The sequence below is a fragment of the Amphibalanus amphitrite genome, unplaced genomic scaffold (assembly GCF_019059575.1).
Source record: "Amphibalanus amphitrite isolate SeventyFive unplaced genomic scaffold, NRLGWU_Aamphi_draft 000772F_arrow, whole genome shotgun sequence".
Taxonomy (NCBI): domain Eukaryota; kingdom Metazoa; phylum Arthropoda; class Thecostraca; order Balanomorpha; family Balanidae; genus Amphibalanus; species Amphibalanus amphitrite.
Window position 1 is genome coordinate 91,704 of NW_024882266.1, and position 15,223 is coordinate 106,926.

At 50.5% G+C, this 15,223-nt stretch overlaps 1 protein-coding gene across 1 annotated transcript in view; it reads left to right on the forward strand.

The window, feature by feature from the left end:
• LOC122365910 (semaphorin-2A-like) overlaps nucleotides 1-10,968 on the forward strand; it is a 96,264-nt gene extending 85,296 nt beyond the window's left edge. The window contains exons 10-18 of the mRNA XM_043337527.1: nucleotides 2,132-2,244; nucleotides 2,889-3,012; nucleotides 4,126-4,302; nucleotides 5,840-5,964; nucleotides 6,893-7,044; nucleotides 7,389-7,568; nucleotides 9,053-9,224; nucleotides 9,680-9,763; nucleotides 10,102-10,968. Of these exons, the coding sequence (XP_043193462.1) occupies nucleotides 2,132-2,244; nucleotides 2,889-3,012; nucleotides 4,126-4,302; nucleotides 5,840-5,964; nucleotides 6,893-7,044; nucleotides 7,389-7,568; nucleotides 9,053-9,224; nucleotides 9,680-9,763; nucleotides 10,102-10,179 (1,205 nt within the window). The 3' untranslated portion in view covers nucleotides 10,180-10,968. The remainder of the gene's footprint in view (nucleotides 1-2,131; nucleotides 2,245-2,888; nucleotides 3,013-4,125; nucleotides 4,303-5,839; nucleotides 5,965-6,892; nucleotides 7,045-7,388; nucleotides 7,569-9,052; nucleotides 9,225-9,679; nucleotides 9,764-10,101) is intronic.
• The last annotated feature ends 4,255 nt before the right edge of the window (nucleotides 10,969-15,223 follow it).

Consider the following 15,223-nt stretch of genomic DNA (forward strand, 5'->3'; position numbering starts at 1 on the left):
GCGAATTCGTCAACGAAGTGGAACGCTACGAATTACGAAACGAGCTTTTCTCGAATATCTGCGCCACTTTAACTTTAAGTGGCGTTTTTGAATTTTGAATTGTTTTGTATTTACGTGTTTATCTGTCTTTTTAAGAATTCTATCCAAGGCTGACGAAGGAAGCTGTAACGCTTCCGAAAGCTACCAATAAAAACTTAAAGCTGGTGTTTGAACAATATTTTGCCAAATGAATCCGTCCCAGCTCAACAACAACATATATAATCATAATGATAGACTTGACGTTCTTTTCTTAGTGAGCTGTTATGATCGAACGTTGCAGAATTACTTCACGTCCTGATATGATACGGACCCTGTGTTCGAAGTGCTCAAGGCCATAAACCTACGAAGGAAATGCTTGTCGACCACTAGATTAATAATTTGTGAAGGCGGGTGATTACGAGCGAGCGAGCGCAGCGAGCGAAGCGAAGTCTTTTCAATATAACGGAAAAATCTCAGTATGAGCGGCCCGGCCCGGCCCGGCCCGGCCCGGCCTGTAACGCTTTTGAGAGGCTTATATCTCAGCAACCGCTGGACCGAATGGCCTGCGGTCTTTTTTGCTGGGTAGCCCCATCCCTTCTACCCCGTAATTGACTACTTTTGATACATCTCAGTGACCGCCGTGGCACGTGCCACGTGAAAAGTCAAGGGTGTTCAAGCAGTTTTGCAAAAGTAATGATTTTGAGAGGCCCATATCTCAGCAACGGCTTGAGCGATTGTCTTGCGGTCATTTTTATAGGGTAGCTGCATCCCTTCTACCAAAGGTCGGATACTCTTCATCTATGTGAGTGACCTCCACTGCACGTGCAAAATACAACAATAAGAGGTGCCAAATTTGTTCCCATTTCAGTAACTCGGTAATTACTGGGGCGATTTCGCTGAAACTTGGCATACAGGTAGGCACCCACCAGCCAATGCATTCTCATGTGTTGCGGTTAGGGTGCTACTGCACGTGCGCACGTGCAGGGGGCGTTTCCAGATCTCGAGAACGGCTGGGCCGATTGCGCTCAAATTTGGTACACGGTTGAGGACCGGTTAGTAGGGTGCCGTGCAAAAGTCATTTTGGACCCCGTTTGCACGTGCGCACGTGCAGAATGCCGCTTCCAGATCTCAGGAACAGCTGGGCCGATTGCGTTCAAATTTGGTACACCGCTAGCGACCGGTTAGAAGGGTGCTTTGCACAAGCCCGTTGGAAGTACCCTCTCGCCCTTCTGCACGTGCAGGGCTCACTATCTCGCTCGCTCGTTCTTCGCCCAAAAGGCGTTTTACTTTAGAGGGCCTTGGTTTTACTGGTTGGAGTAGGTAGCTAAGTAGTTTAGTTTGTGCTTCGGGAGCATAAGCAATTACGCCCATCACCGTCCCAATGCTAGCGGTATGCACGTGAACCTTTCCGCTAAAAATAACAGAAACAAATGTCTGCCCATTAAACTACCATGCATACATATGAACGAAATTACAATGTTTCTAACAGCCCCGTCACGCAACGCATTATACGCCTTTCGTCGTTTCGTTATTGTCTGTAATTGTTTCTCTGACCATTGGCCTGTCATGCAGGTCGTTAGCTGTGCTGCGCCGAGTCATTAACGTGTAATGGCCACTTCCATGTGGGTCCTGTCGGGGCCTATTTGGCGGTCCAATCATGCCATGGAGCTGTGTCGTACACAAGGGGAGGGGAGGGGGGTTCCGCCCGTACCGGAGGGGGGAGGGGTGTCGCGTAGGTGACTCACTGTTTCCAGTGACCCGTGGAGGGGGGGGGGGAGTGGTGTATGCGTGTGAGTCAGAAGCCAATGATGACTTGTCTGTCATGTTCGTCGTCTTCCAGGTCAGTTCGACGAATCGGGGTTGTCAGGCGCTATTTAGCAGATGTGCTGGTGTGCTTTGGGATATATGTTAGGTAAAGTGCGTGTACTTGGCAATGCGCAGGGTTTTTTTCAGGTGACCTCTCTCCTCTCTCCCTCTCTCTCCTCTCTCTTTTCTCCTCTATCTTTCCTCTCTTTCAACAAACACTCTTTTACCATCATCCCCCCTGTACTACCCAGCCCACTGTATGATCTCACGATTGTTCTGACTCTGCCTTCTCTCATGTCTTTTTCAGAATCCATCTACAAGGTCCCTGGTGACGACACCCAGTTTTACGCCGTGTTCACCACATCCATGAACGGTCTGATGGGCTCGGCAGTCTGCTCCTTCACTCTCAGAGATATTCAGGTGAGCCAGATAGTAATGAATGTGGTGGGTATTCCGCCCTGATGTAGCTTATTAATTATCCGGAATGGACGAAACAAAGTTCCTAGAGGACAGGAGGATCAGAGGAGCGCCTGATGTATATGCCTTTGATGTAATTCTTGTACTGAGACTCACTTTCTGAGAATGCTCGTTGTATGGACGGATGTTGATGCTACCTGTGTGGTTGCCTTACTGCTTCTTTGGGTATTATTTTATGAGATGAAAGATGAAGTATATTTTGTTGTCTCCCAAATCGGCTGAAATGGATGTAGTGATATATTTTTATTCACACGCCTTTTCTTCTCTTCCATTCAAACACAGTACCTACGTTTGTGAACCACCTGTATCACCCCTGTCCCTTCGCTGCCCTCCCCTCCCCGTCTGATTCCCCGAACCCCGTTAGTGCTCCCTCACGTACCGTCTGAACTGGCCTCTACTACCCACCACCGCGTCCGACATCAATGTTACACGCGTCCCGGCCCACCGGCCACCTGAAACTTTGATATCGCGCCGGGACGGCGACCTTTGACCTCTGCTCGTCACCTTTGACCTGTGGCGCCACGCGTGGTTCCACGCTGACCCTCCAGATCCTTCGGCTCTGACCCTGCCGCTGGTGCTGTTCGCAGGAAGCGTTTGACGGCAAGTTCAAGGAGCAGAAGACGTCCAGCTCGGCGTGGCTGCCAGTCAGCAAGTCAGCCGTGCCCGAGCCCAGGCCGGGACAGTGCGTCAATGACACGCAGACGCTGCCCGGTATGTGCGAACTCCGTGTCAGGGTCGGGTCGCGTCAGAGGCTGTGGATTAGGGTTATAGGATCAGAACTCGCTCGTAGCCTATCGAGTAGTGAACTGAGGGCTCAGGATGGCCCCCGCTGTCAACGCCCCCTGCCCCCCCCCCCCCCCCTGAATCACAGCAAGAGAATCGGTTTGCCCTGTTATTTGTTATGCATGTAACGCCAAGTGTTTTGATTTGATTTCTCATAAATCTAAAAATGCGGGTATCACCTTTTTGAAACATAGGCCGCGGAAAAATAAAGCACCATCTGGTTGAAAAATTGTGCTCGATCACGCTGTCTGACCAATTTAGTCGTTATTAATCCCCGACAGCTCCCTCTTCTACCGCGGCTGTTCCCTCCCCCCCCCCCCCTCCGAAGCCTGCTGGTCTCTCCCCTTTGCGCCGGTCTAATATTGGTCGGAAATATTGGCCGCTCGAACTCACTCTCCCTGAGAGGCGACTGCGGTGGTGGCGGGGTCGGCCGAACCGCCAACATTCGTGTGCGGTCTGGCGAGCGCTCTGTTTGGTCCCGCCCCGCCGCGGCGTATGCTTGGCCGGCTGCGAACCACAGTTGTTTTTGTGCCGCTGAAAAATATTCCACTTAAGTTCCAATGTTTTTCTGTTACGTTGTTTGAGTAGGCCAGAAATTGTGATATCCCTGGGGAGCTGACTGCCGGCTTGGCTTCTATCGGCCGATCGACGTTTGGGTCGGATGATCGGGTGCCGGCGGAAACGTCTCGCAGAGTGGTTTATTTGTGGCAACCACGCATGAGGCGGCTCGGATGATGTGATGATGTAGATGTTGACAGCAGACTTTGTTTGATCAGTTGAAGACGATGAAAGCCAGCCTGTAGGAGATGAATGATATTGCGAGCCTTGCATGTGATGCTATCTTTGAAGTATGGGTTAATTGTGATCTGATGTTGATTTATTGTTTTGATCACTTGTGTCGATTTCTACAATGCTCACCAGATACAATACTTGTGCTTCCTAGTCCCGGATGTCACCCCGCCATCACTCTGTGACGCTGCTCATTCTGACGTGCTGTCTGGCGTGTCGTCTGACGTGACACCACTCTGTCACGCTCCACAGACACCGTACTGACGTTCATCCAGTCGCACCCTCTGTTGGACGGCGCCGTGGCGCACAACAACGACAAGCCCGTCTTCTACAAGCGCGACCTCATCTTCACACACGTGGTGGTGGACAAGGTGACCTCCGGCACCTTCGGCAGCCAGCGCGAGTACACCGTCTACTACGCCGGCTCCAGTGAGTAGCGGGGTACACGGGACGTCTTCAGTGCTGTGGACCAAATAGCATATGTACATAATTGTAGATCATAATGGATGTTACAGTTATCTACAGTGAGGTTTAGGCTCTTGCGAACTCTCGTCAACAGAACAGCAAAGCACTGGATATGGGAAAAACGCGTTAAAATTGCACTCTAACAGGCCAGCTACGATTTAAAATAAGCAAATGGAAATTTAGTTACTGACGGCTCGCGATGGCTGGGATTCGGCCTGGGCCTATGAAGTGGAAGATCCTTATCTCACCAAAGCTGCCTTATGATAATACTTCAACAGGGCGGGGTCTGAAATTGCTGAGGCCATAATATCCCTGTGTCTTTCATAGCCCATTCATATTACTGACAGGGTTTTCCGGTGGGCCCAGCTCCATTACCGTAATGATATTTGTCTCTGAAATGTCAACGCATGTGATATCAGAGCGGGGATTCCGAGCCCTGTTGGCACTGTCAATACGGGCTGCTCAGGCCGAAATGACGCGCCCATTCAGGGTGCGTACGTCAGCGTGGTGAATCCTGTCTTACATTCTCTCTTTGGGCATTGGTTTGCTAAGCTGGAAGCATTTTTAAGCTGGGAGTTTTTCTCCCCCTTGGCTAGCAACGGTGACAATATTTGCCGTTTCGTTATCTGATTGCCATAAAGGTGCATTCCCGGACTGTTTTCTTTTCTTAGTGCCGGTATTTTATGCCTGGACGAATAACTTGAATGGATATTGGCTTTGGCTCCAGCATAAATGGCGTCGTGTTCGAAATGTTATTTGTGTTGTTTGTTTTCTTTCTACCAACACTTTCGCGATACTGCTCCACTGTTTACCATGCATCTTTTCACCTGCGTATTGTGAGGGGAGTTTTGTATTTCACCACAGCTCGACGTGGAAGTTTACCATAGTTGGGATGCTTCCGCGATGCATACCAAGTTTAATTAGTAAACTTGCCCGCATCTCGGGGTGTCCTACAGTAAAAGATACGGATCTGGATACGGCCGTTTTATTGTCGTGATACAGTGGCGTGCTCGGTACTCGGCGCTGTAACGCGTTCGGAAATAGACCGGTCGTTAATATCGCCTGTGACAAAGGTCAGATCATTTATGGCTGTGCGATACGTCACCAGCCTTTTTAAAGTAATGACAGCCCTTCAGCTGAAGTCCAACTTAGATTCTTTTTATCTAGATGATAGCCAGGTCCAAAAGGCTTTGATGCATTTGGTGACTCTCTTTGAAAATGCTAAGAATGAAGGATGTGCTGTGTGTCTATTCGAGCCTGGGTTGCTTCCGTTGGTGTATGGTACTGGATTTTTGCTTGCATTCGCTTTCAAAGCTGTTTGGAATCGACCAGATTTCTAAGGGCCGCACATTCGGCACCCGACAAAGACGTCTTTGAGCTGCCTATTTGGACTTCGGGTGTATAAAACACAGCGCTTTGTTAGCTTACGTTACAGCTCTAACTTCATCACCTGACGTAGTGCTCCCGTCACATCACCTGACCCCCCTCTCCCCGTTTACAGACGACGGTCACGTGTACAAGATCGTCGAGTGGTACGACTCTCGCGGTACCTCCCACTCGTCCCTGCTCGACATCTTCCAGGTCACGGCTCCCGAGGCCATCCGGCAGATGGCGCTCTCTCGACGGGTGAGTGGCCGACGGGCTGGGTCAGGTCAGAGGTCATGGATAGGGTTAGGTCAGGGCAGAGGTCACGGTGTCATGGGTAGGTCACGGGTCGAGGATAGGACGGAGTTCTTACGTAGGCGGAAATTTGATAGCGTTTTGCTGGTCTGAAAAGAGATGCGTGATGGGAATGTGATCTCTGCGTGATGTAAATTGCATTGCTATGATGATGTTATTTTAGTTAGTTATCAGCTTCGTTGTTAGATGTGCTAAAAAGTAAAGAAGATATCAGAGTCTCAAGTATTTGAAGCTTGCATTGCCGTCCACACTCGAGCCCTAGGCACCAGAGTTGACTGCGCGACGCCGACTTCAAGTGTCGGCCGGATATTTGCATTATCTCTCCAAAACTAGTACCCAATCGCTGTGTCAAGTATGTGGATGAGGAGGGCGTGTTTGGCTGATGTGTTTGATATCAGTGATGGGTGTATGCAGGGTATGATGGGGAATCACTGCGCATATATGGACAGGTAGCGATGTTACGGTTCTTATCTGTGTGTAACGTGTCCTCAGAGTGGTAGTTTATATTCAGTGACATGTTGTAAATCTCCATAGAAACCGCCAAGAGGACGCACGCTATCTATTACTGGTATATATTATTATTCCTCGAGTCATGTTACACTTTTTTGTGCTTTTTATGTCGGTACACATTATTTTTTTGACGGTCGAAAATAAATCACCATTCTCCTTTTCGATGACAATATTGGTCCTCCCATTCATTTACTTTCGCATATAGCCGCCCTTCAAGCTTCATCGCATCGCCACGTAGCGCGCGGTTTGTCTCTACAACTCCAGGCCTTTCCCGGACTCTTATGCCACTACACCCTTTCGTGTCGCACCCTTGTTCACCCTGCCACCTATCAGCTGACCCCCCCCCCCCCCCCCGCTACGGCAGCACAAGTCTTTGTACGTGTCGTCGGACGCACAGCTGCGTCAAGTTCAGCTGGAAATGTGTAACGGCCGCTTCGACAATTGTCTGCGCTGTGTACACGATCCATACTGCGGCTGGGACAAGACGGCGCACGTCTGCCGACCCTACACGCCCGGGTGAGTTGTGCGAGGGAATGGGAATGGGAGAAGTAGTGACTGGTTATTGCTGCTTACTTCTTGAGAATGGATAGCGTGGTGCCCAACCCTCACGGACTGGGCCGGGATGGTGCTCAGTCTTCACAGGCCGTGACAGACCTGGGTGGGAGGGTGCTGCAGCTGCTAGGAGCTGCTTAGAGGGGATCGGTGTTTGTAAGAAAATGGGGTGTTTTTCGTGCCCGGGTCTGCATTGTATTTCGGCTCCCCTGCTGACCCTTCCCTCGCTACAGTCGGCTGCAGAATGTGTATTGTGTAGTATTCCCTCCCCTGCTGACTGCTTACTTCTTTCCCTTCCCCCTCTCTAGTCTTCTGCAGGATGTGACCGGCTCGGAGCCAGGCCTCTGTGACAGCTCCGTGCTGAGGAAGAAACTGTCGGCCACCTGGGGTCAGTCGCTCCACCTGGGCTGTGACGTCAAACTGCCGCGCGCCATGGACCAACGCGAGGTCACCTGGTACCTCTGGACCAAGGAGAAGGGGCGCCACATGTGAGTGGATGGGGGGCACGCCTGCCCGGGGCTCAGAATATCGCATGGTTCCCCCACCCCGGGGCTGCTAATAGGTATCACTTATACGGTGTTCCACGGCCGCGCGCTGCAGTGCGTTGCAGCGCGCTGCTGTATTGGTGCGGCGTTTGTGGGCGTTTGAGACGAATTCGGCTCGACCCTTCAGCGTTGCGAGCGTCCGAGTTTGTTGATGTTTCAATGGAAACCCAACGCGTCGCTGATATGCCCTAGCTCCCAGCGCGCTGCAGCGCACGCAGCGTCGGGACGCTGAAACAGAGCCCTGGTGCCGCTATCCTGGGCCTAGGAATACCAGCTGGTACCCCTACCCCGGGCCTAGCAATACCAGCTGGTACCCCTACCCCGGGCCTAGCAATATCAGAGCTGGTACCTCTGGACCAAAGAGAGGGTTCGACAAACTCCTGATCGCCGGACATGGCACCCCCTTCCGACTGTCATAGGCACAACAGCATCATGCACGCTGTTTTGCAATTCATGGTGTTTGGGGTGACTCCTAATTGGTATCTGTGGACGGTGAAGGCTAGTGTCAATATGCTCCTGTCCCGTTCTCTGCAGTTTGTCCGGGGTAAGACTGTGCTGGATGCTCGCTCCTCACGGAACGCTTCCACTCCATAAAGGCTGCAGCTCCGTCTCACTCGAGTTAATCTCCCATGAAGGATTACCGGGATTTTGTAAGGCCGGGTACAAAACTATGTGGGGTCGAGCTAATGCAGGACTGTGTCTTGTCTTAGTTTGATACGTAAATTTCTGAGAATAACGCATCGAGCCATGGGCGCAAAATGGCCCTTGTAGTGGTCGCGCCCTAAAGTCCCAATAAACAAACACAAAAACATGGAGCAGGCTCTCATGTTGATCTCTGTGCAAAGGAAAGTGTCAACCGATTGAATGAAGCTACCAAATTATTGCATGTATTTATAATTACATGACAAAGTTGTAGACTGTTTGGCCATGTGCCACATTGCGCCGTCTAATGGGCATTCTTGACAAAGTTCCCGACCGATACCGTTTCGAAATATTAATAACCGCCTAACCAATGTCGTGATTACGTCTCAAAGCGAGCAACTTCCTAGTGGGCGGCTATTAGGCCGAAGTTTCTTCGGTGGTTCCCTACTTGGTGTTTGACTCCCCAATGGCCAAAGTCTCTCCATGGAACATCGTATATCCGTCATGTTCGCTTCAGTTTCATTCATAAGCACGATGTAAACGCGTATGGTCGCCATCAATGCTGGCTATTTAATGTGGCGCTACATGATAAAGGGTTAAGTGCTCTTGTGCTTCAGCTGCGTTTCATGAAAGACCATTACGAAAGCCGATGTAGCATTCCCTTTTTCGTTCTTACTTCTTCTCGCATATCCCATCTCTAATTCCCACTCGAGCACCCCGATGACCTCCCCCCCCCCCCCCCGTTGACCTCTTACACTCCGGTGACCTCTACCCCTACACCCCAGGATCGAGTGGAGCCCGGAGAAGTACGTGCGTACCCAGGAGAACGGCCTGGTGGTGCTGTCCATCGCCGAACAGGACGCGGGCAACTACGAGGCCCAGCTGGGCACCGATCTGCTCTGCATGTACAGCGTTACCGTGGACGTACACCGGTGCGCCGCACCCGACAAGTCCAAGGTAGGGCGCAGGGGGAGAGTGTGGGAGTCAGACTTGTCGAGTACAGACTAGTCACAGGGAGACAAGTTACTGTTGGAGTGTGGGAGTGTGTAGGAGTCGAGGTGGCGACAGAAAAGAGGGGGTGGAGTAGTCGGGGATATGTTTGCTGACTGTTTGTTGACGGGCCGGTGCGCTTGCATTGTTGTTACCTAGTTTTCAACGTGCAGATTTGAATAATTTGTTCACGTATGCGCTATTTTGTCAACCAATCCCTGATGTGTGAGGTGTGCATGTACCTCGTGTATGTGTGTACTGAAAGTTCTCAGTAATGTCCGAACTGATTGTGTACTCGCTCCTACTGTATCTCAGCAGCCGTGGACGGTCGGTTTTCTGTCTTCTCGCTGTTCTCTGTTGTCTCCTCAGTCCCCACTGTCCGTACAGCTCACTGACGATCATCCATAACCTCTGTTCTGCAGGACTATCAGAAGATCTACTCTGACTGGTGCAGCGAGTTCGAAAAGTACAAAAACGCCATGAAGAACTGGGAGAAGAAACAGGCGGTACGTACAGTGAAGGCATAAGGGAGGGGGAGATTTAAATACGCTCGCAGTTCTAGTGAACGGAATGTTGTTGGGACACCGTTTGGAGGGGGGGGGGGGGGGGCACTGATCACTTCCCGACTAAGCCAACGAGGACCCAATTTAGTTTCGCTGAGCAAGTCCGTCTGAAATCGGGTTTCTGGGAATAATTAGGAGAGCCATAAATGTGCCTACGCTAACCTCGGTGAATAGGCTAGGAAGCTTATATTATACACAGTGATGGTTTTATAATGCAGATGGTGCCCTGATTGGAATCGTTTGTGCAGTTGCCTGACTGTATTTATGTGTTCGTTTTTCAGCAATGTCGCAGTCAGAACCAGAGCGCCAGTCCGAACACACACCCAAACGAGATCTACCAGCGCTCGCCGTTGATATGAGCGGCTGACAGCCTCAGCGCCGGCACGCTAGTGAGAGGATCGAATCAAAACGTACCGTCTGTCTGCCGGCGCGCCGCCGGCCGGCCGGTCTTGGACTCCCAGTGAGCAATAACCGAACCCTCTGTGCCGCCGCGGCCCGCCGCCCCAGCCCCAATACTCCCCGCGCCCTTTCTGTGATGTGATGAACTTCGAGTGCGACTGGCGGCCGCTAGGTGGCAGTGGTGGTCACGCACAAGGCGCCGTGAGCGCTGACGGCAGCTAGGCAGCTATTCTGGCCCGGCGGAGGACCCGCCGGTACTGCCGGCGCTGATACCAGTGTCGGACGGTATGGGTGGGGTCGCTGAGACCCGCCCCAATCTGGTGTGGAGGACTTTGTGCGTGTGTGCGCAGAGGTGGTTTTTGTATGGTCGCGTTTTTAACCGTCTCCGTGTGAACGAAGCGTTGTGCACGGATGGCCTGCCACTTTGCAACTGTCGTCAGATAGTTTGAATGAACTATGTTCTAGCGGCATAATTGTCTTCCATGCTAATGATTTTCATAGAATTTTGTTTTACACTTTGTACGTTTCTTTTCCCTTGGAAAATCAGGAGTAGTAACGCGACAATCATGTTTTCGATGCCTTTTTATTTTGCTACTACTGTTTTAGGTCATTGTTTCCTTTAGCATATCACGTGGCAGGCTTTGTCTTATGTACGTACTGAAGAGTCTATTGTACATATGTCCCATGTGCGAACTGATGTTCTGTACATGAAATGACTTCATAATAATAAATCTCATCCAATTTTTGTACAAACTCGTTTGCTCTCTAACTTACCTTGAATAAGTCTATTGTATTGGAGTCTGGATGTCCTTGGAGCGGATCGTCTTTGGAACTCTCGCAAGACGCCTATATTCGACCTTTCACTATCATCCCTTTTTTATGAGCTCTTGGCGCGATTTGGTTCGCAGAACCAAGCTGTTGGACAGATCTTTGTCAATGTCCGCATTGTCTTCTGATGTCTAGGAATCCCAGATGTTATGACCACTGGCCACTGACCACTGACCAGGGCAGCCGCGTGGTAAGTTCACCTGTCTGGTTTCTGTATGTTTCATACGCATTTCACTTGACACACACCAGCTCTTCTCCTGTTTGTATTTCTAGCTATGACACACATACCAACATCAGCGAATTCATCCAGTCACGCATCGAACAAAGAAACCGATGCATACCTTGATTACCCACTTATACGTGTTAACACTCCTTCCGAATACTGCTGAACGATGCGCAAAGCGACAAAAAATGCTTATCATACGACGCGAGATTCATTCATTATCGACGCAGCTGAGTCAAGGAACACTGCATGCTGCATGGGTCGCGGCCTTTCAAGCGCATGGCTGGTGTGTTTGAAAGACAGCCGAAAGAAGGTTGCGAACTATAAACAAAGAAACATCCTCGGGAGGGGACCGAAAGGAGAAACATCCTCGGGCACGTTTCAACGGATTGTCGACTTACGCAGGCACGAATGGTAACTACGCTAGGATATTTTCCTGTGTAGATTCGACACATGCAGCCTACTGCTTTTACCATGTAAGGGATAGACAGACATTGAGCAGATGTTGGGCACGAAAACGGCATGCGATGAAAACACGAGCACGACTTAGCACCCCTACCCGTTGAAACTAGGCTCGTAACCCCAGTACACTCCACAAAATAGTTACAGTGTAGCCACGGGCTCAGTGCCTATCGGCATAGAGTACCAGCCAGTAACGCCCGACGTACGCAACAAAGGGCGTATCACAGACAGTATACATAGTGGCTCATCGCACACTGCGACAAGGGCATATGCAACATGTCAGCATCGTTTCAGCATATGCCTCAAGTCTCAACGTTATACGACTGACGTCATCTCGAACATAACATCCACACTTCTCACTGGCTTTCACCCCCGAAAGCCCTTGGCCGTCCCCATGAAGGTCATCCATAACTCCTACTGACCTGCATCCCTTATGCGCCCCGAATCACTGGAAATTGGTATGACAAAGTCGTAGGCTCGACAAACATTATGTCGAGCTGTCCTGGTGACGTCTATTCGTGCGGACATGTCAACGCTGACACGTCGATTACATCAAACCGATTACATACGGTGCTTGGCCATGGCTGGGTTGATGGCTAGAGGCTCTATTCGACATTTCTGAGGTCCGTACTCAATTTTCGGGTCACTTTTCTTGCTCTCTCTTCTGTGGATGACTTGAAGGCTCGGTTGTGTTCTAATCATAGAGGTAGGAACTCGCATTTATGGATTCGTGGGGCCTTTTCGTCTCGCCTTCAGAAGCCTTGTAGCTGGATCTGTATCATACGTAACGACCGGGGAGAAATCGCAATAGCTCACAGACGAGAATGAAAGTCAGTCGTGAATGTTGCATACAAACGAACCTGCATTATCCGTCACTTGCCTTCGCAGTCCATGGACTACTTAGTTACTACTCAGAAGCTTCTAATGTTAACAATGCAATCGTAAACAATGCATTGTAAAACGAAATGTAATTGCAGTGTTTGCAAAAGAATTGAGCAGCTGGTCAGCGTTTGATCGTCTTTCGTCATCGTTGCTGACCAAGCGCGCACGTGTGTACTGTGTAGTTCATGGAACTTGTCATAGTGTCCTACCGAGTGGCACGTTTGTTCTTGTTGCCCAGTTCCGAGCCGTCTGTTTCAATTTCTTCCTTTTGCTGTCGGTTTGGCGTCTCCGCTCGCCTCTTTGTTCTTCTTTCGGGCGAGTCGCGCACCCTCAAACTTCTCCCGCATGGCCTCTACAAACCGTTCTGCCTTGGCAGGGCTGCCGGGTCGGCCGGCGACGCGAGCGCCACCTACACTCTCTTCCATAGGTGACGCTGGTGTGCGGTCAGCTCTCTCTCGGCTTAGCGTGTACTCCAGCGGCGGTGGTGCGCTGTGGTCCCTTCCGCGGCGAGCGCTCAGAGGCCGGCCGCGGCTGGGGCTCGCCGGCGGTAGCTCCATCGGGCTCTGCGTCCCGTGTCGCTGCGGAGAAGCAAACCGTGCCAGCGGAGGGCGGCTCGGCGGTCGGCTGGTAGGCTGTACCGGCGGTCGGCCCGACGGCCGGCCCCGCGCACCCTCCCGAGGTGGCTGCGGGGAGAACACCCTCGCTGGCTCGCGCGACTGAGAGCGGCGCCGCGAGCGGTGCCGGGTGCGGCGCGGTCGGGGCTCGGTGGGCTCTGAGTCGGAGTCAGGTCGACTCCATGAGAGTCGGCGCGAGTCTGGGCGGCGGGTGACTCCGTAAGTGGGCTCCGGCTCCGACGGTAGCTCGCCGCCGCGGAAGCTGGGCACGCGCACACGGAGTCCGCGGAAGTACGGGTCATCTGTGCAGAGAGAGGGTGCATTAGTAGCAAACTGCACTCATTGGTGTGCAATGGAGTCTGGACAGTGGACACAGAGGGAGCTCGAAATGGTAGAAGCCCGGTACGTACTGTTTGTTTTGCATTAGGACGCACATCCTCATTACTTAGCATCATTTCATCGTGAAAGTATTTCTATAACTTTGTCCCATTTATCAATTATCATGATGATACTGACAAGCTTAACCCTATTAGTGGCAGGGGGGGTTGTTTTTATCCACCCCTCAGGTTTTTCGGGAATATCTCCGAAACCGCTGAAGCTACGATGCTGAAATTTTCTGACTTTTCCTAAAACTAAATTGGGCACATTCCCTGATAATTTCAAGTTCATAACTTTACCAGGGGCGGCTCCAGAGCACTGGGAATTGGGGGGTCCTATTCGTGAAGCGAGTCATTTGGGCGAAGATCACGATGCTGCACCAGTTTTACGAACAGTGAATGAAAGGTACCTATCATGTGATAACATATACAGTTATTGTGCATCCTCTTTTGACACGTTTTTGCTATAATAGGCGGATCCAGGCGTCCAAAAAGGGGGGTTATGTTTTACCTCCAAACATGGTGCCCTGACACCGCCTATGCATGACCAATACAATTGTAGTCGTTCTCTCATAAGAAAATTGTAACATAACAAGACCATTACCACCCTTTTTAGAAACAATACCAACAAAAACCTTATTTACTATACTTTTTGTGTACCCCCAATCTCAATGATCTGTATCCGCCTATGATTTTTGAAAATGCATATTCTTAGGACCCATGTGAATTCCTGGTTCATTCTCTATCGATCGGCAAAAGTTGCGTTAAGATTGGTTCAGAAACCTGGCCGTGATAAACAGTCTAAAATGTATCTGCAATTTGCCCGTTTTTACCCCCCTCTGCCCCCCTATTGACATTTTTTAATTTTTTTTTTTTGAAATGTAGATCACGTTGAGCGAAATCGAATGCCGTTTGAATTTTGAAAGTCGGCCCGTTAGATCTCGAGATATCAAGGGGGGGTCGTAAACAGCCCCCCCCCCCTGCCACTAATAGGGGTAGCCAGGAGCCTGCCACTAATAGGGTTAAGAAACTTGTTATCGTGAATGTCATGACTCTTCGTAATCATGACATCGATGATTTTCATTTTCACATGCATATTTTGTTTAAATCACTGCATAACTTACCAGCCCTCCAGACCTTTGACCTACCACGTTGACGAAGGGGAAAGTTTGCATGCACATTGCAGAGTAGGTACGCATGATTGCACGTAGAGAAGAATGGCCTAGGATTAGAACGGTGATAACGAGTGACCGCCTATTTACAATCCGAGCTCTACGCTTTGTAGCAGCGATCTGTTGTATCATTATGCTGGAACTTCGAAAGGAGATCTATCCACTGAGTAGATAAGTAAAGTGTGGTTGCATTTGTAACAAGAGTAGGTATCAGTATTCGGTATTCCTATAGGTGAGGTCGGTTAACCTCGCCTACCACAGAGTGATCTTTTGTGTCCAACAATTGAGCAGACTAAATGCTGCGCTGGCCCGGACCGTTGCTGCACGAGCGGGAAATTATTCAATTAAGCTGCATGATTTATAAGAAGGATCCATAGCAATGGAGGGATCAACGACAGTGAAATGCGAATCCAAATTTTGAGCGAGGGTCACCACGATCGATCCCT